General features: G+C 38.7%; 1 protein-coding gene across 8 annotated transcripts in view; it reads left to right on the top strand.

Annotated features, from left to right (window-relative positions):
* R3HCC1L (R3H domain and coiled-coil containing 1 like) overlaps positions 1-23,216 on the top strand; it is a 104,035-nt gene that overhangs the window by 62,894 nt on the left and 17,925 nt on the right. For 7 of the 8 annotated variants that reach the window (XM_014591164.2, XM_014591167.2, XM_014591166.1 and 4 more), the window contains exons 3-4: positions 3,635-5,454; positions 22,304-22,479. In XM_014591164.2, the coding sequence (XP_014446650.1) occupies positions 3,649-5,454; positions 22,304-22,479 (1,982 nt within the window). In that variant the 5' untranslated portion in view covers positions 3,635-3,648. Of the gene's footprint in view, positions 1-549; positions 665-3,634; positions 5,455-22,303; positions 22,480-23,216 lie in introns of those variants that run through there. The other variant, XM_014591159.2, reaches the window with a different exon arrangement.

Below are 23,216 nucleotides of genomic sequence, written 5' to 3' on the forward strand. Positions count from 1 at the left end.
TTAAGAGATTTTTTTTTTTTTTTTGCCTTAGGGTGTGTGTGCTCAACAGAAAGACAAGAGACAGTGAGAGAGAAAGTGAGAAATCATGCCCCAGAAGGGTTGGCCATGCCGCAGTCCCTTCTCCATTTTCCTCCTGGGATCTTGGGCATTCATGCACACACATCCAAGTGTGAGTTTCAAGCCACCAGGTCTGGGACTTGAACTGCGATCAGCCATTTGGGAATCCAGCGATATAACCTCTGTGCCATCTGCTGACCCCAAGTTTTTTAAGTCATTAATGATAGCGCATCTTAATCTTAAAATATATAATTTTATAGCCTTTGATAGAGCTGTTGCAAATTAGAAATACAAACACAGGATTTAGAGTTTGAAGACTGTTTAAAATTAATCTAGACCAACCTGTCTTATAAATAGAAGTTCTTTCTCTAGTATAAGCCATCAGCCTTATTTAAATTCTCTAGAGACAGAGCTCATTATCTGGTAATAGCATTAATGAATTCTAGAAGTAGAATTCTTTTCTATATTGAGTTAAATCTTATTTTCCCTTCAGTTTCTACTAAGAATAATTAGATTCTGAAACTGACTCCTGGAGAACCACAGATGTATGGAAGCATAGCAGAGAAGCTTTCTCTCTTCTACTGTGAACAAGTCCTTGACCCTCCAGGTATAAAGTGACGGGGATGGTTTTATTTTAAACAGTTAGGCAAGAGGTGTAACTTTCGCTCCTTTAACTATGACGTGTTTTCTAGACTCTAATACAAGACTATGTTCCCTTCTTATACAGACACATCACAATTTTTTGGCCTTACTGACCCTGCATATGAAGTAAAAGCCTTTAGATATTTCTTTGTGCGGATTGTACAGATGTCAGGTCTTCAGTGTTTTGTTTGAGACTTTTTAAAATGTTTAAACTTGGAATTAGATCTTGTGTTTATTGTCTTATGTCTTCATATTGCTTTCAACACTGCATTTCAGATGGAATAAATGGTACTAAATTGTAATTGTATCATTTTTGGTCTTATTTCTATCAGTTTGGTATCAGTTACAGATTTGATAAGCACTTTGTGTTATTGTCTACATCTAAATAATTATTTAAAATGTTGAATTTCAGAGGGCTGTAGGGGACATAATTATCCTTTAATCCTGCTTAAATTTGCTTCCAGCTATTATCATTACTTTTTGTTGTTTAATCATTTGTGAATCTACTTCAAAGGTTCTATGACGTAATTCACATTTTACCATTTTATATATAGAAGGTTGTTTTATATATAGATGTCAGTTGTTTCGCTCATTGAAATCAAGATCCCCTATGTTGTGGGATCAGTTCCAGTATAATATACTTCAGCATTTCTCTTTGAAAATTAGGCACTTTTGGGGACCAGCTGGTGGCGTAATGGTTTTATCACTGGACTCCCATGTAGATGACCATGGTTAGAGTCCCAGACCTGGAGGCTTAAAACTCACACTGTGTGCATGTGCCTGTGTGCCCAAAATCCTGAGAGAAGAATGGAGGAGAAGGAATTTTGGCGTGTCCTCCCCTTGGGGGGGAAGGGTGATTTCTCACTTTTTGTCTCTATGTCTGTGGTGAACACATGCTCCCAATAGCAGAAATCTCTCAAAAAAAAAAAAAAAAAAAAAAAAAGAGAAGGGGGCATTTTTGACAAATCCTGGCATGAAAATCGTTAAGAAATTGCCTAGGGCAGGCAGGTGGTGTGGAGGTAATCCCACAGGGCTGACTGTATGATTTAAGTACTGGGCCCGGTAGTTTGTAAAAACACGCTTGGTCCTGTATACCCAGAGGCCCGAGAGGAGAGGAGAGGAGAGGAGAGGTGATTTTATCTTGGCCATACCGCTGGGGGGTAATATCTCACTTTCCCTCTCTTGCTGGCTCTCTCCAGCTAGTGCACACACACTATAGCAAACTTTTTTTTAAAAAAGAAAAAAGAATGAATTAGATCTCTATGTACTCAAAGGATAATTTCCCTAAGCCATGTTGAGCTAAGGAAGAAAAAGGCAAGTTGGACAAGATCAGGTATTGTGTGTGTGTGCATGTGTGTGTGTATTTTTTTAAGGGAAAGTAAAATTTCTTAGCACATCTCTTTGTATTTAGTAGATAATAAATAGTAAAGGTTTATTTAAACTGTGTTAAATATCTTTTTGTTAAATTCCATTGACCACCATGGTGGAGGTTGTCAGGAAGTTACCAGTGTGAGCGAGCTCATCATGATTTCCTTAGTCTTTACCCTCCTTTGTCCTACCCAGATCTGTTTTATTATTGCTGAAAGCAAGGAGACTTTTAGTAGATTACTTGACTGTATGGCATTAATAGAAGAATGCTTTGATCTTTCCCACCACCTTTCTCTTTCCTAAAAGATCATAGTTCAAAACAAGGAGGCATTCTTGTTACTCATGTCATTATCTACCCAACACTCAAATTACACCTAAAAATACTTTATTTATGTGTATGTATTTATGCTAAGCAAGCGTAGTTTTGGGAAATTCTCCTTGAATATACTCTTTAGTGTAAAAACCTAAGCTCCTAGAATATGGAGACGGTTGTGTTTTCTGAGTACCTGATAGGTGGTTATCAGGGTTCTGATAATGTTGTTTTGTTTTGTTTTGAGAGGTTTTTCACTATAGGGTGGATGCGCTCGCCAGACAGAGACAGAAAGCGAGAAATCACCCCCCTGGGGGATGGTCACGCTGCAATCCCTTCTCCTCCATTCTCCTCTCGGGATCTTGGGAACGCACGCACACGCGCCCGGCGTGGGTTTTAAGCCATCGGGTCCGGGACGCAAACCGTGCTCCACTACATGGGAGTCCAGCAACATAGCCATTACGCTAATTGCTGGTTCCCAGGGTTCTGATAATGTTTTTAATTCAGTCAAAGTTCTTTGTTAAAATGTAGATATTTGGGAGATAGAAGTAAACGGTTTTGGGGAGTGTGAAGAATAGAGGGCATATCAATGGAATTCATGGACTCACAAGTTGTTTGTTTTAAATTTACTATCCTGGGACCAGCAGGTGCGTGGTGGTTAAGGCACTGGACACTCCCACATGGCTGACCATGGTTCAAGTCCTGGTCTTGGTGGCTTGCTTTCTCACTTTCCTCTCTCTCTCTTTGTGTCTCTCTCTGGTCAAATTAAAAAATGAATAAATAAATAAATCTTTAAAAAAAATTTACTTTCCTTAGTTGCAGACCCAATTGTAATTTTGGGCAGGTTTTGTTTTCTTTTCTAGATTGAGGATTTCTTTTTTTTGGAGAGATTTTTCGCTGTAGGGTGTGTGTGCTCGCCAGACAGACAGAGAGAGACATAGAGACAGAAAGCGAGAAATCACCCCCCAGGAGGGATGGTCACGCCGCAATCCCTTCTCCTCCATTATCCTCTCGGGATCTTGGGCACGCACGCATACGTGCCCGGCGTGAGTTTTAAGCCACTGGGTCCGGGACACGAACCGCGGTCGACTACGTGGGAGTCCAGTGACATAGCCATTATGCTAACTGCTGGTTCCCTAGCTTGAGGATTTCTGTGGAATGGATTAGTAGGCCCTCTACCTAGTCCTTAAAATTTTCCTGGTTCAATACATCATAATTCGTTTGTAGTGACTGAATCATTCTCTTCTGTCCTTGCAGATTGAGGTGGTGCCATGCAGCAGGAAGCTGAGAGATGCAGAGTCCGAGCCAGAAGGCCCGACATGGCACTTTATGTTCCTAAGGCTCGGAGGGGTGCAGTACTCCTCAAGAGAGATGATGAGGAAAAAAGCTGTGGTCCTCCTAACTCTGTGGTGAGAGAGGAGGAAAAAGACAGTTGTCTGTCCCAAAAGGAGACCTTTAAAAAGCCTGAGGCTCACAGACTCAGTATTAATTCTCACGGGAAGGAGCGTAATTATAGGGAGGGAAAGAAATCTTCAACAAAATTAAGAAAAGACATTCGCCTTCAAAAAAGAAACGAAGATAGGATTTGTACTAAATGGGGAACCACAGAATCCAAAGAGGTATTATCCCAAGGACATCAAAGAGTCCCAGATGCTGGGATCGTACCCAGTGTGCCTTTACAAAGACATTCGAAACCAAAGAAGTTGGAGTGCTTGGAGGCTGGAACTACGAATGTGACAGGACACGAGAGGATGCTTCTGTCACAGTCTTGTTCAGAAATCAGTGAGACTGTGGTTCTGAATGAGCCATTCCAAGATAAGGAATTATCTGATTTTGATAGACATGAACTTACTGGGGAAACATTTGGAGACACAGATTTGGGAAGCACAGTGGAAACTGATGGCGAGGTTGGAGAAGTAGTATCCGAGTTTCCCAGAGTTTTCAGTTCTGTCTTGAAGCCTGAGAGTATGATTTCACCAGGAAAGCAGAGCTCTGATTCTGGAATTGTGGAACAAGGCACACATGCATCAGATGGAATGTTGAAGCTTAGCAATGCAGGTGTCACTGCCGTTTCTGTTCCTGGAAGTCCAGATGGTGTCATTGATCAAATTCGTGTAGACTTTGCAGCAGAGAATGTCAGTGACAGAGCCAACAGTCCAGGTTTCATGTTGGATGAGAAAGGTATGGCTTCCATTCCTGAGACTGTGCATCACATCTCTCCTGAAATGACTACAGCTCTCAGCAAAACTGAGAACACAGATGGCATTGTTGATCCAGCGGTGATTAGAGAGTGCGAGAAGAATGACAGCACTGCCAGTGAGTTAAGTATAAAGTATGAACCTTCTGATAGCACTGTCCTTGCTCACAAGGCAGAAACAGATAATGGGCTGAAGAGTGAGGGTGACATCACCAGTAAGGCATGTTCGATGGACGTGACAGCTGCCACGTGCGATCCTATAACCGTTGGCAGCCCTTACCTAGTTGCAGTTAGAATGGCCGATGAGACCTGTAGCAATGCAAGTAGTTTCTCAAAATACATAGGAATGAGTACAGATGCGGCCCCTCTTCGTGTTGCTCAAAGTGGGAATTACACTGAAAATAACAGCACTCTGACTGCTTGCTCAGATGTTTGTACCGAGAGTATTTCACCTGGTTTTACAGCGTCAACAGGAAAGTTGATAGAGAGCTTGCCAGTTTGTGCTTCTTCCTTACCTATAAAGAAGATTGCTGGTAGTAATTGTAACACTTTTTTGGACTCTGAACTCAGTATGGTAAATGAGAGAAAAGTACTTTCGGACAGTGCCTTGGGCAAAGATCTGGATAATACTGGTGATATAACAGAGGCATTGCATGAACTAAGACTTGCTGAAGAGTTCAAAACAGAAGAGAAAGATGACTCCGAGAATACAGAGTTTGGTGTATCCTTTCCTGATAGAGAATCATTATCTATAGAAGCATCCATAGAACTGAAAGCAGCTGATGCTTCTCACCCGGAGGAAGGTACTGCGACTGAGGAGACCTGGGAATCTATGTTTAATGATGATGGCGACTGCCTGGATCCACGTCTTCTACAAGAGGTATGGTTAGTGGGAATTTCTTGATGCTTAGACAGTTTATAGATTCAGGAAACTTGGGCACTTGGCTCTATTTTGATATTTGTGTATCTTCACATTTACTCATCTAGTGTAAGGGTTCCTTTAGTAAAGGAACAGGTTGTAGAGTGAGAAAGGAATATCTGGTAGATCTTTTAAAAATAAAACACAAAGAATTAAGCTATGTGTGTAATAACCGAGTCCTGACACATCATATTGAATAGATTATAGATGAATTTCATGGGTTTTGCCTATCTGTTAAGCACATACAGAGGGAAATTTCTTTAAAAGTGTTTTTTCTATGTTGACAGGATATATGTTTACATGGGCCCATTTAGGGGAAGGAGAATAATTTATTACTCTCCATATTTTTCTAGTAAATGTTGGAATGTTTTTAGACACTATTGAGAGAAAGGAGTAGAGAAGTTCAATTTTTTTAATGGAGTTTATAGTAAGCTAAATTGAATAAATGACTAGCATATTTGTCAATGAATAATGACATTCTGGCCAGTTAGGAATTCATAAAAACAAACTGTTGGATTTGAAAACATCTTAGAAATTGCTTAGTTTAATTTTTTTTTTAAAGAGATGTTTTTGCTATAGAGCGTGTGTGCTCACCCGAAAGACAGAGAGAGATAGACAGAAAGCGAGAAATCACCCCCCACGGGGGATGGCCACGCCGCAATCCCTTCTCCTCCATCCTCCTCTCGGGATCTTGGGCATGCATGAATTTAAGCCACAGGATCCTGGACTCGAATCACGGTCCAATTACTTGGGAGTCCAGCGACAGTCGTTACCTTAACTGCTGGTCCCAATCTTTTTGTTTTCTTAAACATTTACTCTTCAGTCAACATGTAGATTCTTTACCACAAATAAGAATCATTGGGTTTTAAAATTTTTTCTTCTTTACATTTAATTATCATATACTTTATGGCATACAATAAAGTTTATGCGTACTACAGTGTTATAATCAAATCAAGGATATTATTACAGTATATACTTCGTTTTCAGTATCAATCCTTGGTTTTAAATGGTTGAACCATTCCCTTTTTCATTTCTTAGAGTAGGTTTGCTTAACTTTTGCCTAGAGGGGAATAACTAATTTTCCTATAGTAGCCCTAGTTTTATAAATGAGGAAATTGAAGTTTCTTTTCACACCTTTAGGAAAGGCAAAACCAGGATTTCAATCTAGTTTTATCTTAATCCAAGGTTTATATTCTTCCTGTCAGACCATTTCCTCACCTAAAGGGTTTCATTTGAGCCATTCTGAAGAACTTTTTAAATACTAAGTGTGATGAGTCTTTTGTTTCTGAGAATTAAACTAAAAGTAGAGAGAAATCATCATAGGCATGCTAAAAAGCCACATGACTGAAGAAACAGCTCATTAGACAGAACTGACTTTCTAGTACCAAGCAGCCCACCTCATTCTTAGGAGAGGTTTGCACACGTTGAGTTTCCCTGTCCACGTCGGCGCTTCTCGCTGTCGAGTCAGCAAACACTGTATCTTAAACATTCCTGAGAATAAAGTATAGAGCAGAGAGTATCTGTAGATGAGCATTCACGAACCCCTTGAAATTACTGCAAAGTGGTATGTGTATATGCGTTCTTTCATAAAATTCTCAAAGGCATTGTTTCCCAAAGTATGGTCTCTCGAGCAGTACCATGAGCATCACCCCAGAACTTGTTAGAAGTGACAGCTGTTGAGCCTGCAGTCTGAAGATATACGACATTTTCAGATGGTTCTGTTGCACATGAACTTTGAGAAACACTCTTCAAAAGTATACACAAACTGAAATGCACATCAGAATGAAAGTAGTTAACTACACAGGTGGCTTTCAGCCCATAATTGAAAAGCATTGTTCAACAGAGGTTTGAGACCCAAATCAGGTTAAGAAATACTAATAATGGGGGAAGTTCAGTGAACATAGAGGGGAGTTATTAAGGTTAAAAAATTGGGAGAAGGGATTAGTTTGAGAAAGGAAGTAGTGCTCATAGGAGTTGGCAGAAAGCCTACCTGGGGAGTATTGATAGAAAGCACATGTACATTTAGGAGAGAAAGGACAGCTTCGTATAGAAGCTCATGGCATACAGTGTTTTACCCCTTTTAGCATTCGATAAATAATTATCGAATGGATAGAGGTGAGGACAGAGTTGGAGCTTTTATTATTATTTTTATAATTTCATGTGAGAGAGGGACAGGTACAGCACCCCTGACAGGGTCTTGATGCTGATCCACCTCTTGCTTCGGCCAGTGCCGATAGGTGGCACACGCGTGCCAGGTATACATAGGGAGGTCTCCAGACATGAGCCAGCAACTTGCGCATGTGGGTACACCCTGCAGAGCCCAGTATTTCACTGCCATGTTACCATCTGGCCCCTATCTAGGGTGGCCTCCTGCGGCTTTCAAAGCCACATTGCTTCTGGCACGTCAGCAGATGGCGTGAAAGTTAAGGCAGCTGAATCCCATTTGCAAACAACCAACCAACTCACCAACCCTGAGTCCTGGAAATATTGTTTTGTTTTGTTTTTTAAAAATCTACATTGCAGCTGGAATTTTGATTCTGTATGATAGCTTAGGGATATGGGTTATGTATTGGAGAAGGTGGGGTTCAGGTATACAGCTCAATTTTTCACACCTTACCTCTGTTTAGAATAGGTGCAGAAGAATTTAGGGGACAACTCAATATTTTGAGTAACGTAGTTAGGGAGGTTGGATGTTACCATGACCTAAAAGCTGAGAGTGGCAAGAAAATGGCATTTTGGGTTATAAGCTGAAGACAAATAGTGCCTGGGTGTTGTGTTTGGATATCTTTGGAGGAACTTGGGGGTGGGGGGAGTGGAGTCTATTTTGAGAAATAAGGATAGATGAGAGCAGGAAAAAGGGAGATGGATTGAGAATGCAGGTAGCAGATCCAACTCCAAACTATGGGTCTCCTCTGCTTTGGATTTTAGAAGATATTTTAACAGTAATATTATTCATACATGTCACAAATCCAGTAATATTAACAGTGCTTTGATGACTTTTACTCTTATTTTATTATTTATAGCGTTCTAAACATTAAATGCTAAAACAGCATCTGCCTACCTTGATAACTTTCAAATCTAAAGTTTTTGGCTGTTTTCCAAGCTGGCCTATTTCTTTGTTGATAATGGCTAGACATACGGAGCTATGTCTAATACTTCAGTAGGCAGAGGTATGCCGTAGTTCAGGGCGGGGCAGCCATTGGCATGCCAAGCAATTTCCTGTGACATTGAACCTTTAAAACTGCCTGAGGAGGGTAGAGCATATTTAGGTCATTATTGATATCCTAGAACTTTAACTCTTGATGAGGCTCCAAAGACTACATTAATCTCCCAAAGCATAGTATGAAATGCCCAGAAACTTAAGTTGGTAATTGATAAAAGAGGAAACATTTGGAATGACTTATTTAGGCTCTCTGAGAACTCGGTACAAGATCTGACCAGTACTAGTCAGCAAATCTGTGGATAAAAGGGTTAGTGGCATACCAACAGGACATTGACGTTGATAGATACTGGCATCTAAGACCATTCATTATTGGCCATTTTGGGCCCAGATTTGAGTTTTTAGATGGGGTAGGTATTTAGGTAGAAATCTTCCATATTTTAAGAATTTGAGGCCTTTCATTTGGAAAGTCTTTGAGTTATGGAAAGCTACTAACAGGATGTATCCATGGAAAAGAGAAGAGTAAAGGAATACCACTCATTCTCACCCATTTCCTTCTGTGTGCTAACTCACATTCTTATACTTTCTGTCTGTCTATGGTCTTTTTGCAAAAATCTTAAGTAGAAAACCCAAAATTGAAAGGAAAAATTTATAATCCAACCATTAAAAGCAAATTATATGGGGACCAGCAGTTAGCTTAATGGCTATGTTGCTAGACTCCCACATAGTCGACCCCGGTTCGAGTCCCGGACCCGGTGGCTTAAACTCACACCAGGCGCGTGTGCGTGCGTGCCCAAGATCCTGAGAGGAGAATGGAGTAGAAGGGATTGCGGCGTGGCCATCCCCTCTGGGGGGTGATTTCTCACTTTCTGTCTCTATGTCTCTCTCTGTCTGTCTGGCGAGTGCACACACCCTATAGCAAAAACCTCTCCCAAAAAAAAGAAAAAAAAAAAAAGCAAATTATATGAAGTAGAAAGGGAGGAAAGCCCCTCATATGCCATGACCTACAGGCCTCATAACTAGTTTGTGCACCGTCACTTTGTAGTTAAATAGCAGATGTTGAACACTTAAAGAGTTTGATAACCGGGCCAGCAACTGGTGTGGTGGTTAGGGTATTGTATTGAACTCCCACACAGCCAATCACAGTTCAAGTCCCTGACCCGATGACTTGTTTTCTCACTTTCCCTCTGTCTCTCTCTATTTCTCTGGTGAGTGTGTGTGACCTGTACCTAATTAAAAATAAATAAATAAATAAATAAAATGAAATCAATCTTTTTTTAAAAGAATTGATAATCTATGAATTTCAAATAGCTAGGTATATGTTGTTGTTATCATTACTGCATTAAAGGCACCATGCTACATGCCAGCCTTTTCTCTGCTCTAAAGTTGCTTATATTTTATTTCAAGAGACACTATGTAACCACGTGCTAAATAATTGCTTAATGGTCACATAGCAAGCTCGAAGGGAGGATAATTAATGCAAGACAACTTTGTAAGAGATGTAAGAGACTAAACTGTATTTGGTTGTGTGATGAGTGACATTGACAGTGGGGGAGGAATTGATCCCGGGGGAGTTACACTTAGTGATACAGTTTCTTGGTGAGACCACAGAATTAAATAAGAGATTATAGTTCTTACTTTAGTATATTTACTATATTGAGCAAGTATATTGTTCTGTGTTCCTAATTTCTATATTCCATTTCTTTTTAATGCATAGACTTTTTTGAGCAGTTTTAGATTTACAGAAAAAATTGCACAAGAGTTCAGAGTCCCCTTGTACCCTCTCACTATTCTAACTTCTATTTTCACAGTAGCATCTATTAGTTCCAGTTCATTTTTAACACATGTATAATTCATATTTTTATAAAAAATGTCTGAATTGACATGCTATTGACTTGCCTAAGTGGGGATTTATAGAGTTACCTTCCAGATCTGTATATTCTAATGCAGTCACTCGGGATATCCAGTGAAGAAACTGATTGAATTATTCACTCTCTTTTCTGTTCAGTCCATTAGTGAATGATGATCCCTCATTTCTACAAAAAGAGAACATTAAGTAGATTCCATTGCTCATAGGGTTTTTTCAGTTTTTTTTTTTAAAAAAAGACCAAGTGACTCCTAAAATTAAAAATCTCCCTTCTGAGTTCTGTTAGATTTGTTGCATATTTTTTTCCTCTGAATCAGCATACAGGCCAACAACATTTTAATTTCTGTTCCCTTTTCAAAGCTAAAAATAAGTAAACAGTTTGGGGCCCATATTGTCTATATGAGGGGGACTTTTACTTAAGGATTCTTTTTTTTTTTTTTTTTTTTTTTTTTTGATGAAGGTTAGTCTTGACAGGAAACATCTTTCATAAGCATCTTTCATCTGGCCACTCCCCAAGACTCTCTCCCTCTTGCCCTCCAGGCATGTGTGAGTGGCTGTCATTTCAGGGATTTGAACTGGGATCCAGCTTTTCTTGAACGTAGGGGGGGGAGGTGGGGGCTATTGAAGGATTCTTGTCTGAAGCTTGAGAGAGAGTCCTAGGGTGCTTCGCTGTCTTTAGCAGTGCTTTTGTTTCAGTGAACTCTGTGAGATGTGGTATGTGGGGTGTGGTCAGAACAGATGGATTGGGGGTTGTGATAGGACTCATATGTTTATTCCATTTAATTCATTATCTGGTGACAGTAGCAGGGAAGGAGGAAGGATAGTATTGACAGAACTGTGTTTTCCTACCACGGTCAGGAAAAAGACAATGTCCAAAGTATTTTGTAGTATTCTGGGTACTCTTGCAGGGCTTTGTAAAAGAGTGCTAGAAAGGAAGGGAGTGACCTTCCTATAGGTCTCACTGATGGAGTGGGTAGCCAACAGTATATATTTAAATTTAGAATGCATTTTTGTTGTGATGACTCAGGTTGGGTTGTGGGAACATGCAAGTTTGCAGTAAGACCTAGATTTGGGACAAGCAAAGCTGTAAGTACTAATCAGTACTCTTATGCTGAAGATACTTTGTATATAGATTGGCCAAAGGCTGAGATTATTAAGGAGATGCCAAGGGAGGTGTCCAGGCATACTGGATCCCAACTTGAAAACATTAAGACTAAGTCTCTGATCCTTTAGATGATCTGTCATACTGTCATTGCCTGCCTGGGTCAAGATTGGGTGTGCTGTTCGAGGTCAGAAGTGCATATCTGTTGCCTGTCACTGGGAGGGACTGATGGGCAAGCATTAATACTCTTTAAAGTAATAAAGAAGGAGAAATTTCGGTGTGGGAGGACAAGCTTGTGTATGATGCAGAATATTGGGTAGCTAAAGGTGGCATAAGGAAAGTAGATCAGGGACTAGAAAAAGCAAACATGATGTGAAATAGCAAAAAATTCCAGTTTTGTGAACTTTGTAAATTTTCTTAGGTCTCATAAACAGCCTTTGTCACTATTATAGTAATACTTGTATTAAACTACCAGGACTAGGTTAGGAGTCAAAACTGTTAGCATTCTCCTGCTTGACTTAGGTTTACCATTCCAGTCTAGTGTAATCTTACCTTTTCTTTTTATCAGAAGGTATCTCTTCATGTAGTCCCTTCCTAGCATACTGGGATGAGGAGGAAATATAGATATGTCTCCCTGCCTTTTCTTGACTGTAAATTTAATCTAAGAGTGTTTTCACTGTTCACTGGATCTATCTTCCAATAATGCCAAGGTTGGTCTGCCATGTTAACCTTTCTGTACTATCTGAATAGGAGCTAGGTCCACGTCCATGTTGGTTCAGTTCATTCACTTGGTCTCTTCCTATATGAAGGAACTTTAAAAAGCTCCTGGAAAATGGAATTTAAAGATAAGAATAAAATATTAACTGTATTTCTTATGTTGAGAAACATAAGCTCCAACAATTTCAAGACACTTTTGAAAGTGATGTTACTAGGCATTTAGTTCATCCCTAAAGAACTGAGGCGACTAGGATTTAAACATGTTAATGCAGTCTTTTTTACATTATTAACTGAAGAAAAATAGATGCCTGTAAAGATTTTTTTTTTTTTTAAGACTAGGAAACAAATCAGAAGGTGCCAAATCAAGATTGTAAGGTAGATGCTTAATAATCTCCCATTGAAACTCTTGCAAAACTGCCCTGGTTTGATGGGAGGAATGAGCAGGAATCTTGTGGTGGAAAGGACTCTTCTGGTAAAGTATTCCCACTGTTTTTCTACTAAAGCTGTGTCTCATTTTCTCAAAACACTCTTATAATAAGCAGATGTCATTCTTTGGACCTCCAAAAAGTTAACAAGCAAAATACCATGGCAAAAAACTGTTGCCATAGGCCAGTAGATGGTATGATAATTGGGTGCTAGACTGCCACATGGCCAACCATGGTCCGAGCCCCAGAGCTGGCAGCTGGCTTCCTCCCACTGCCTCCATACTCCCAACCCAACCCTCGTCTGTCTCTGGTCAAATTAAAAATAAGGGGCCAGCAGGTGGGCGACTAGGATTTAAACATGTTAATGCAGTCTTTTTTACATTATTAACTGAAGAAAAATAGATGCCTGTAAAGATTTTTTTTTTTTTAAGACTAGGAAACAAATCAGAAGGTGCCAAATCAAGATTGTAAGGTAGATGCTTAATAATCTCCCATTGAAACTCTTGCAAAACTGCCCTGGTTTGATGGGAGGAATGAGCAGGAATCTTGTGGTGGAAAGGACTCTTCTGGTAAAGTATTCCCACTGTTTTTCTACTAAAGCTGTGTCTCATTTTCTCAAAACACTCTTATAATAAGCAGATGTCATTCTTTGGACCTCCAAAAAGTTAACAAGCAAAATACCATGGCAAAAAACTGTTGCCATAGGCCAGTAGATGGTATGATAATTGGGTGCTAGACTGCCACATGGCCAACCATGGTCCGAGCCCCAGAGCTGGCAGCTGGCTTCCTCCCACTGCCTCCATACTCCCAACCCAACCCTCGTCTGTCTCTGGTCAAATTAAAAATAAGGGGCCAGCAGGTGGCATACAGTTATATCGCTGGACTCCTACATGGCCGACTGTATCTCGAGTCTTGGATCCAATGGCTTGAAACTCACACCAGGCATGTGTGCATACACATGCGTGCCCAAGGTCCCAGAGGGGATTTCAGATTGTGATGTGACTATCCCCCAGAGGGTGATTTCTCACTTTCCCTCTCACTGTCTCTGTCCCTCTCTTGATCTCTAAGGCAAAAATCTCTACCGCCCCCCCAAAAAAAAGAATAATAATAAATAAAATTAAATTGATTGTTCTTAAAAAAATACTATTGCCATGACCTTTCCTCTAGACTGGTCTGTTTTTGCTTGACATCCATGGCTTTAATTGTGCTGTCTTCAGAAACATCTTGTTAACAGTACTTTGAAGGAATGCTTCAGGATTTTGGTCCCACTTATTTAAAATTTCTGTGGAAAGCTCTCTTCTTATCTGTAATTTTGTGAACTGATCTGGGTACTTTAATTTTTTAACCAGAATTGTGTAAGTTGGAACAATCAAGATGTCCAGGGTGTTGGCTGTTGTTTCTGCTGTTGTTAGTCCTCTTCAATTAAGGCATGAAGAAGATTAATTTTTGTTCCCCTGTAAATTAATGTGGATGGTCTTTTGCTCTGGATACCATCTTTAACATTGTTTCATCCCTTATTGAGTCTCAAAAACTGTCATTAATCTGTTCACGAGAGAGAATCTGTGATGTATCACCGTGGTTTAGTCATTGACCACTAGGCATACCATCTCCCAACATCAAATTCCAAAACACAAAATTTTGTGGGACCCATTATCCAAACTGTAACAGGTCCTAATATATTATTATCAGAAATATAGGGAACCAGCAGTTAGCGTAATGGCTATGTCGCTGGACTCCCACGTAGTCGACTGCGGTTCGCGTCCCAGACCTGGTAGCTTAAAACTCACGCCGGGCGCGTGTGCGTGCGTGCCCAAGATCCCGAGAGGAGAATGGAGGAGAAGGGATTGCAGCGTGGCCATCCCCCCTGGGAAGTGATTTCTCACTTTCTGTCTCTCTATCTCTCTCTGTCTGTCTAGCGAGTTCACGTGCCCTATAGGGAAAATCTCTCAAAAAAAAAAAAAGAAAAGATAAAAGAAATATAGGTAATTTATTTGTAAATAAATTCATTTTTTTCACTTATACTTCATTAGATTTCTTTCCTTCCTCTCTCCCTCCCTCCCTTTCTTTTTTATTTTTTTTTATTTGCCATAGGACACATAAGCTTTTTGGAGAGAGAAAGTGAGAAATCACTTCCCTGGAGAATGACTATGCCACAGTCCCTTCTCCCCTATTCCCTTGGGATTTGGGGCTTGCATGCACATGTGCCTGGTGTATTTTTAAAGCCACCAGTTTGGAAGGCAATGGCTTAACATGCTTCCTGCTGCTCTGGTTTCTGCATGGTTTTTCAGAGGAATTAAAGTTTATTGGTAAAGAGAAAAAAAGTGTCAGTTTTTTCCCCCCAGATTTGATAGTGCCATCATGAGTCGTTTAAAAAATACGTATTATATAAATCAAATTCTTATTGAAAAGAGCTATTGATGGAGTCTGTCTTGTTAAGCATGCATTTAGACAAGGTGATTACCTTGATACATGTGTATTTTAGTCATTCCATAAACAGATATTGAATGCCTCATTTGTGTAAGACAATGTGTGCAGTAGGGAAATACAGGAATAAATATGACATAACCTTTAGAGTTGAAGTATAGAATCAGAATGTTGATGAGAAACTAAAACTCTAGCCTTTCTTTTCAAAAGGGCCTTGTTCCTTGTTATCACTTTACTCACAGTGCTATAACAAGGTTCCACAGACTGGTTATCTTTTTTTTTTGAGAGAGAGAGAGATTTTTGCTATAGTATGTGCACTCTCCAGAGAGACAGAAAGTGACAAATTGCTCCCCAGCAGGGATAGCCATGTCTCAGTCTCCTCTCCTCTCGGGACTTTGGGCACGCACACACACATGCACACTGGACATAAGTTTTAAGCCACTGGGTCCAGGATTTGAACTGCAGTCTACTATGTGAGAGTCCAGCAACATAACCATTGTGCCACCTGTTGGTCCCTAGACTGGTTATCTTAAAAAATAGAATTTTGAAAGCCAGAAGTCCAAGATTATAATTTTGGAAGCTAGAAGTTAGATCAAGGTATCTACAGCTTCCTCTTTCCTCAGTTTATAGATCACTGTCTTTCTACTGTTTGCTCATGTGATCTTCCATCTGTTGTAATTACTTATTCTTACGAGGACACTAGTCATACTGGGCCCACACTGATGACGGTATTTTATGTTAATTACCCATTTAAGGCCTTACCTATAAATGCAGTCATATTTGAGATACTGGGATTAGGATTTCAGTGTGTGAATTTTAGGTGAATATAATTTGGACTCTGCCTTTTTACACTTTGTCCCTTCTACCAGTGAAATCAGAATGTTGATGAGAAACTAAAACTCTAGCCTTTCTTTTCAAAAGGGCCTTGTTCCTTGTTATCACTTTACTCACAGTGCTATAACAAGGTTCCACAGACTGGTTATCTTTTTTTTTTGAGAGAGAGAGAGATTTTTGCTATAGTATGTGCACTCTCCAGAGAGACAGAAAGTGACAAATTGCTCCCCAGCAGGGATAGCCATGTCTCAGTCTCCTCTCCTCTCGGGACTTTGGGCACACACACACACATGCACACTGGACATAAGTTTTAAGCCACTGGGTCCAGGATTTGAACTGCAGTCTACTATGTGAGAGTCCAGCAACATAACCATTGCGCCACCTGTTGGTCCCTAGACTGGTTATCTTAAAAAATAGAATTTTGAAAGCCAGAAGTCCAAGATTATAATTTTGGAAGCTAGAAGTTAGATCAAGGTATCTACAGCTTCCTCTTTCCTCAGTTTATAGATCACTGTCTTTCTACTGTTTGCTCATGTGATCTTCCATCTGTTGTAATTACTTATTCTTACGAGGACACTAGTCATACTGGGCCCACACTGATGACGGTATTTTATGTTAATTACCCATTTAAGGCCTTACCTATAAATGCAGTCATATTTGAGATACTGGGATTAGGATTTCAGTGTGTGAATTTTAGGTGAATATAATTTGGACTCTGCCTTTTTACACTTTGTCCCTTCTACCAGTGATACCTTTCTCTGTCCTTTTAAAACATTATTTCTTTACTCTGACAATGAAGAAAAATAAGCAGTTTCTTTTCCTTCTACCTACTAGTGGTACTTTTTCCTCCTCAGAGATGATTGCATATTCATATAGTTTGTTCAGTGTATGTTAATGGTACACTCTATAGTTTTTAGGGTGAATAGTTAGTACTCAGAATAAGTTGGAAGAGCCAGGTGTAGCTCTCATATAAGGTGTTTTATAATGAGGACTATGAAGGTACAAATAAGGTGAGGCTGTAGAAGTACAAAGGAAGTCAGATAATACATGATGTGCAAAGTGACAGGTATAAACATTTGGAAAATAATATGGCCCAAAAATAGACATGAAAGAGCAATATGTATTTAGACATAGCGTTTCTCTTTGGTTCTAGTGTGGTGTGTTTTAAGGAATAGGAATATAGGAATAAATATGACATGTCCGTTAAAGTTGACATGCAATAATGCCAGAAAAGTAGTATATTGGTTTCCTATTGCTATTGTAATAAATTGCCACAAACTTAGTGTCTTCAAACAACAAAATGTATTATTTTATAGTTCTGGGAACAGAAGTTTAAAATCGGATCTCACTGGACTAAAACTAGAGATGCCAGGGCTATATTCCTTTCTGGAATCTCTAGAGGAGGATCTCTGGAAGGTGCGCACATTCCTTGGCTCCTGGCCCACTTCTCTCTGCTAAACCAGCAATGGCCACTTGAGTCTCATGTTATGTCATTGTGACACACTGACTCTGCCTCTGAGCTCTTGAAAGACCCTTGTGATACCATCAGACCCACCCAGATAACCCAAGAAGATCTCCCTATTTTAAGATCAGTTGATTAATTACCTTCATTACAGCTGCTACATTAATTCCCTTTGCCATGTAATGTGACATATTCACATGTTAGAGGAATTAGGACATGGACATCTCTGTGATGCCGTTCCTCTACCTGCCACGGGTGGGTTGGGACCAGATTATAGGCATTTTGACTAAAGTCATGGAAGATCTTTGATCAGAGAAACATTCAAAGGAGTGATTTTTTTCAGAAGTTTCATCTGTAGTCTTAATCCTGCCTAGAATGTAGGATTAGAAAGAAGTCAGCAACCTTGAGTTGTGTTTTTATCTTTGTCATTGACATTTTCCTTCTTCCTCCTTTCCTTTCTTTCTTCTAAAATAGCTTACACCCATGCCTCCTCAATCAGAGGGGGAATTCATTGTCCTGAATATTGCTACAACCACTGCTTCTGGTTCTGCTCATTGTTCAGCCATTTCTTCACGTTATGGAAAGAGTAGTAGATTAACAGGAACCTGGAGTTGGAATTCAAACTTTGACAGTAATTTAACTTGTACATAGATATCCCTGTAGATATTTGTTAGTCTCTCTGAGACATAATTCTCCATTTATGTGTAACTAGGATAATAACAGCCCATCTTCATGCCCATCTGACAGATTACCTTATTCTAAAATGTGTATTTTTATTTTTTGTCTGTGGGAAGTAACTGGTTTATGAGTGCATATATTTTTCAACAAATAGGCAGTAGGGCAATTACATCATATTAAGTCAAGTAATATTTTATAACTTGTTTTTAAGACTAGAGTACTAGTCTTTTTATGTGTCTTCCGATTCTCACTTTGGGGGAAGTCATCTTAATTTAGTTGAGTGGTTTGATGGAAGGTAAGCTATGCATATGATGGAATACTCAGATCTTATTTGCCCTTTATAAGTAGCAAGACGGACTACTGGTAAAAGTCCTTAAATGGTTGTGATTCATAATTCAAAATTATTTGCCCTGACTCATTTGCAAACTTTTCCTTGGTCTATAGTAAATAGGTTAGAATAAGTCAAATTTTAAACCTTTCCTTTTTGATTTCTGTATTAGACATTTTCTAGCTATACAAATGAAAAAATAAGCTCAGTTGCAGTGGCACAGCAATGGTGAGTGCTCTGCAGTGCTGGAAACTATTAAGACATGGAAGATTAGGGTTTGGTTCCTGGGTTAGTCTCTGCATGCTGAGGGTATACAGGCCCATGATCCTGACTGACTGGAAAAGGCTGGGGAGAGGATTCTGGCATGAGAGTCAACAGACAGTGCTTGTCACTTTCTTTCTCTCTCTCTCAGGAGATAAGTAAGTAAACTTAAACATGTATATTGACATATGTGTCTTATGATATGGAGGTTACACTTTGACTGTGTAGGAAGTATTACCCTACTACATGCAACTCTTAATGGTAAATGTTTGAGTTGGCTGTAATGGAAATAGAATGTGAGCCACATATATAATTTTGAACTTTCTAGTAGCCATATTAGAAAAAAATTTTCAAAAAACAGATGAAAGTTACATATTTCTCAGGTTCTTATGAATGTTTTCCTGACATTCTGAGTAGAGAAAATGCCATTAACAGCATGGCTTCAACAAAAGAGAGATGTTACCAGTAGAAATATAAGCTGCTGCCAACAATAACTACTGTGAGGAAGTCAAGGTAGTTCCTCTTCCCCTTAGGAAAAGTTAGGAATCCCTTTTAATAATGGAGACTTCCTTGTTATAGAGAAAACTGATCAGGAGTATGTTGTATGTAAGCTTTTTATCTGTTGCTCCATGAAATGTAGAGTCAGAATTATGGTTTTTGTTATTATTAACACTTTAAAAAACATTAGTCTCAGTGGGACCAGCAGATGGTGTAATGGCTTTGTCGCTGGACTCCCATGTAGTCGACTGTGGTTCGAGTCCTGGACCCAGTGGCTTAAACTCACGCCGGGTGTGTGTGCATGTGTGCCTAAGATCCTGAGAGGAGACTGGAGAAGGGATTGCGGCGTGGCCATCCCCCCAGGGGGGTGATTTCTCGCTTTCTGTCTCTCTCTGTCTTTCTGGTGAATACATGCACCCTATAGCAAAAACCGCTCAAAAAATAATAATAATAATTAGTCTCAAAACCTAGTATGCTTCGTGGTTAACTGAGAGACCGAGGTATAAGTGTACAAGTTCAATTTTGCTAATGAAGTTAGAGCAAGGGATCATAATCACATTTTCTCGGCAGACTGTCTTATCTTTCTTCCTTTTTGTGATCAGTTTTTATAATTTGTATTTCTAAGATATTTTATAGTTTGTATTGTGTCTCTTACAATGCATTATTTAGGCTCAATTAATAAATGCACAAACGTGTATTGCCTTGTTTTGTTTTGTTTTTGCAAAATAACTCAAAAAGTCAGTGCTAACAGTCAAAAAGTGAAATGAAGAAAACAATTCTGTTTACGGTACCATCAAAAAGATTAAAACACTTAGGAATAAATTTAACAAAAGTATAAATCTCATTCTCTGAAAACAATAAAACATTGTTGGAACAAATAAAAGAAAGGACCAGTCTGTGGCGTGGTAGTTAAGGAGGCAGGATCCCACATGACAGACTGTGAGGTTCAAGTTCTGGACCTGGCAGCTTGAAAAACCACTGGATCTGTGTGTGTGTGTGCATGCTCAAAATACCAAAAGGAAGGAGAAGAGATGCAGCATGACCTTTTCCCACGGTGGGTACTTTCTCACTTTTCCTCTTAATCTCTCTCTGGTGAGCACACACAACCTCTGGAAAAATGTTTTTTAAAACACTTTTTAAAAACCTAAATGAATGGAAAGATATCCCATGTTCATCTGTTGGAAAACTTCTCAAATTGTTTTACATATTTGCTGCAATCCTACCTACCCATATTTGCAGAAATTAACAAACTGATCTTCAAATTTCTATGGAATACAAGGGGGACCCTGCATAGCTAAAGTGATTTTGGAAAAGAACAAAGTTGGAGGACTCAAATTCCTAATTTCAAAATGTACTATTACTCCAGTAATCTAAATAGTGTTTCACTGGCATAAGGGCTGGCTTGCAAATGATTGCATACTCCTCTTATTTCTGGGACTTCATGTTATTCTACACTGTTAACACTAGCATACCCTAGAACTTAAGAATTTGTTAAAAATTGAGGTGATATCTTCTTGCCTGTTTGTGTGGTCATCACTTCTTCCTGTGGCCTGCCAAAGGAGAACACGCTTGTGTGTTGTGTTTCTTTTTGAGAGGGACTTAACGTGATGTGAATTTTAGTTCCTTGAGTGTCATGAAAACTCAACTTGGTGAACTCAAAAAAAGTTGTTTTTATAGATCACTTGGTCTTTTCTCTTGTTATGGTTAGAGGGACATTGTCTGCCCTGCTTTTGACATCCTAAGCAGAGTAGAACAGTTTTTTGCATAATAGCATTTGGTTAAAATTTGTTTAAAGTAGGATGAATTCTTTGAATACTTAAGTGCCAAGCAGTATATTAAGCACCTACCACGTGATCTTATTTAATCCACATACCTATCTATCTATGATGCTGGGTACTCTTTATTACCTTTTTTTTTTTTTTTTTTTTAAGATGTAAAACTGAGGCTTGGTGGAGGAAAGGAACTAGAGGCACAGGAATAAGTAAACATTTTAATAGATGTTACCTAAATTACCTTCTCTCTTTTTTCCCTCCTCATTAAAACTCTTGAATCCATCTTTACTTCTTCAAAGAAAAAGGATGTATCTTTATCATTGTAGATTTTCATTTTCCTCATTTGATGGAAAAAGAGGGCACAGTATAGAGAAGGAAAGCTTGAAGTTAGACATTTAACAGTGAGATGGGATATTCAGGATCAGGTTTATAATAGGTGAATGACAAAATGATGTCATGGCTGCTACTTCCCACTTTTCCCTTTTGTTGTTGTTGTTGTTGTTTAATAAGATAGTAGAATTTTAAGTATTTTTATTACCATTAATTCCTTTACTTGTCTGCTATGTGAGAATTTCTCTAGGTAGCTTTCATGCTAGGAATATGAAATGTGATTACTTGTACCTCTTATGTTTGTCTTCTCAAATTCCTTGGTGTCTTCACTCTTTAATATACTCAACAAAAGATTAAAAAAGTTTTTTATTTCTATAAAATCTGGGTTTTGTTCACTTTGGGGGAAAAAAAGGTATGAGATGAGTCAGATCAGTTAGCTCAGTCAAAACAAATATTAAATTTATCTCTTCAGCTACTGTCTTAAGATTCAATTTCTAAGATGTGCCATAACACACTACCTTAGTTAGTCTGTTTTCTTACAGGCTGGTTAATGGATGCAAGTTAAATTTCCTGCATTGCCTGTCTGGTGGGATTTCAACACTTTGAAGTTTTCACACACATAATATAAATTGGGTCATAATCTCCTGATCATTGTTTTGGATCCTGAATAGAATCAATACCAAAGACAATGCCAATAGTTAAGGAATGGGAACATGAAAACAGGGAAGAAGATTGTTTATATATGGGAGATTACAAATTCTTCCTGGCTCATGGTAGGATGACGGTTATGATGGGGCTATGTCCCAGTAAGCCATCATAAGTGGAAAACACATTTAATAAATCCATCATAAAATTGAAAATTTTTAAGTCATATCATCTGAGTTATGGGCAGTCTGTATTTTATAATGCCCAGGTTTGATGTAACAGTCACTATGTGCTTTCTTCTCTCTAGTTATCAGGGAATATGAAGAACAGAGAAAGTATCCAGGAACCTAGATTTGATTATTATAGCCATGAAGTTCCTGATATTGACCTCAGTGATTGTGAATTCCCACATGTCCTTGAAATTTATGACTTCCCCCAGGAATTTCGTACTGAAGACCTTCTACGGGTTTTCTGCAGTTACCAGTAAGTATACAAACATTTGCAGATGTCGTGGAAGGTGGGATGAAGTTTTCTTAAAATGTCTTCTGAAAAATCATTTTGCTTTTTATATTCCCTGTTTACTTTAGCATCAGTTCTATTCATTGTCCTTTCCAGGTTCATTAGAATTTTTTTGTATCAAACTACTATGCCGAGTTCCTTTAAAATGCCAGATGGCCTTTCTAGATCCCATTTTAGCATTTAAGGGAGACTATCATCACTGGTGACTCCTTAATCTTTTTTCATGGTGTAATTAGTCCATTTATAGTTGTAATTATTGATATATTTGGATGTACTGGAGGATTGCCTATCATTTCGGGGAGATCTTTTTTCTATCTTTTCTTCTTCTATCCTTTTTTGTTTTGGATTAATTAGGTATTTTTTTCTCAATCCATTTTTTGGGGGAAATAATATTATGTGTCTATTCTTTGGCAATTACTCTAAAAATTGCAAAATACATGCTTAAATTACCAATGGCTAAAGTTAATATTTTAACTCTTCTAAATACTGTAAAGACTTTTCATTTCTTTTTCCCACCTCCACGATTTTGACTAAGTATTTGATCCTCTTTTTATTTTCTTTTTCCATTTGACTTTTTTTTAATATACTCAAGTGTTTACCCACTCTCTGTGCTCTCATTTATACATTCTTGTCGTATTTGATTCTCTTTTTATTTTCTTTTTCCATTTAAACTCCATTTGACTTTTTTTTAATATACTCAA

The sequence above is a fragment of the Tupaia chinensis genome, unplaced genomic scaffold, assembly GCF_000334495.1.
Source record: "Tupaia chinensis unplaced genomic scaffold, TupChi_1.0 Scaffold000539_1, whole genome shotgun sequence".
Lineage (NCBI taxonomy): Eukaryota > Metazoa > Chordata > Mammalia > Scandentia > Tupaiidae > Tupaia > Tupaia belangeri.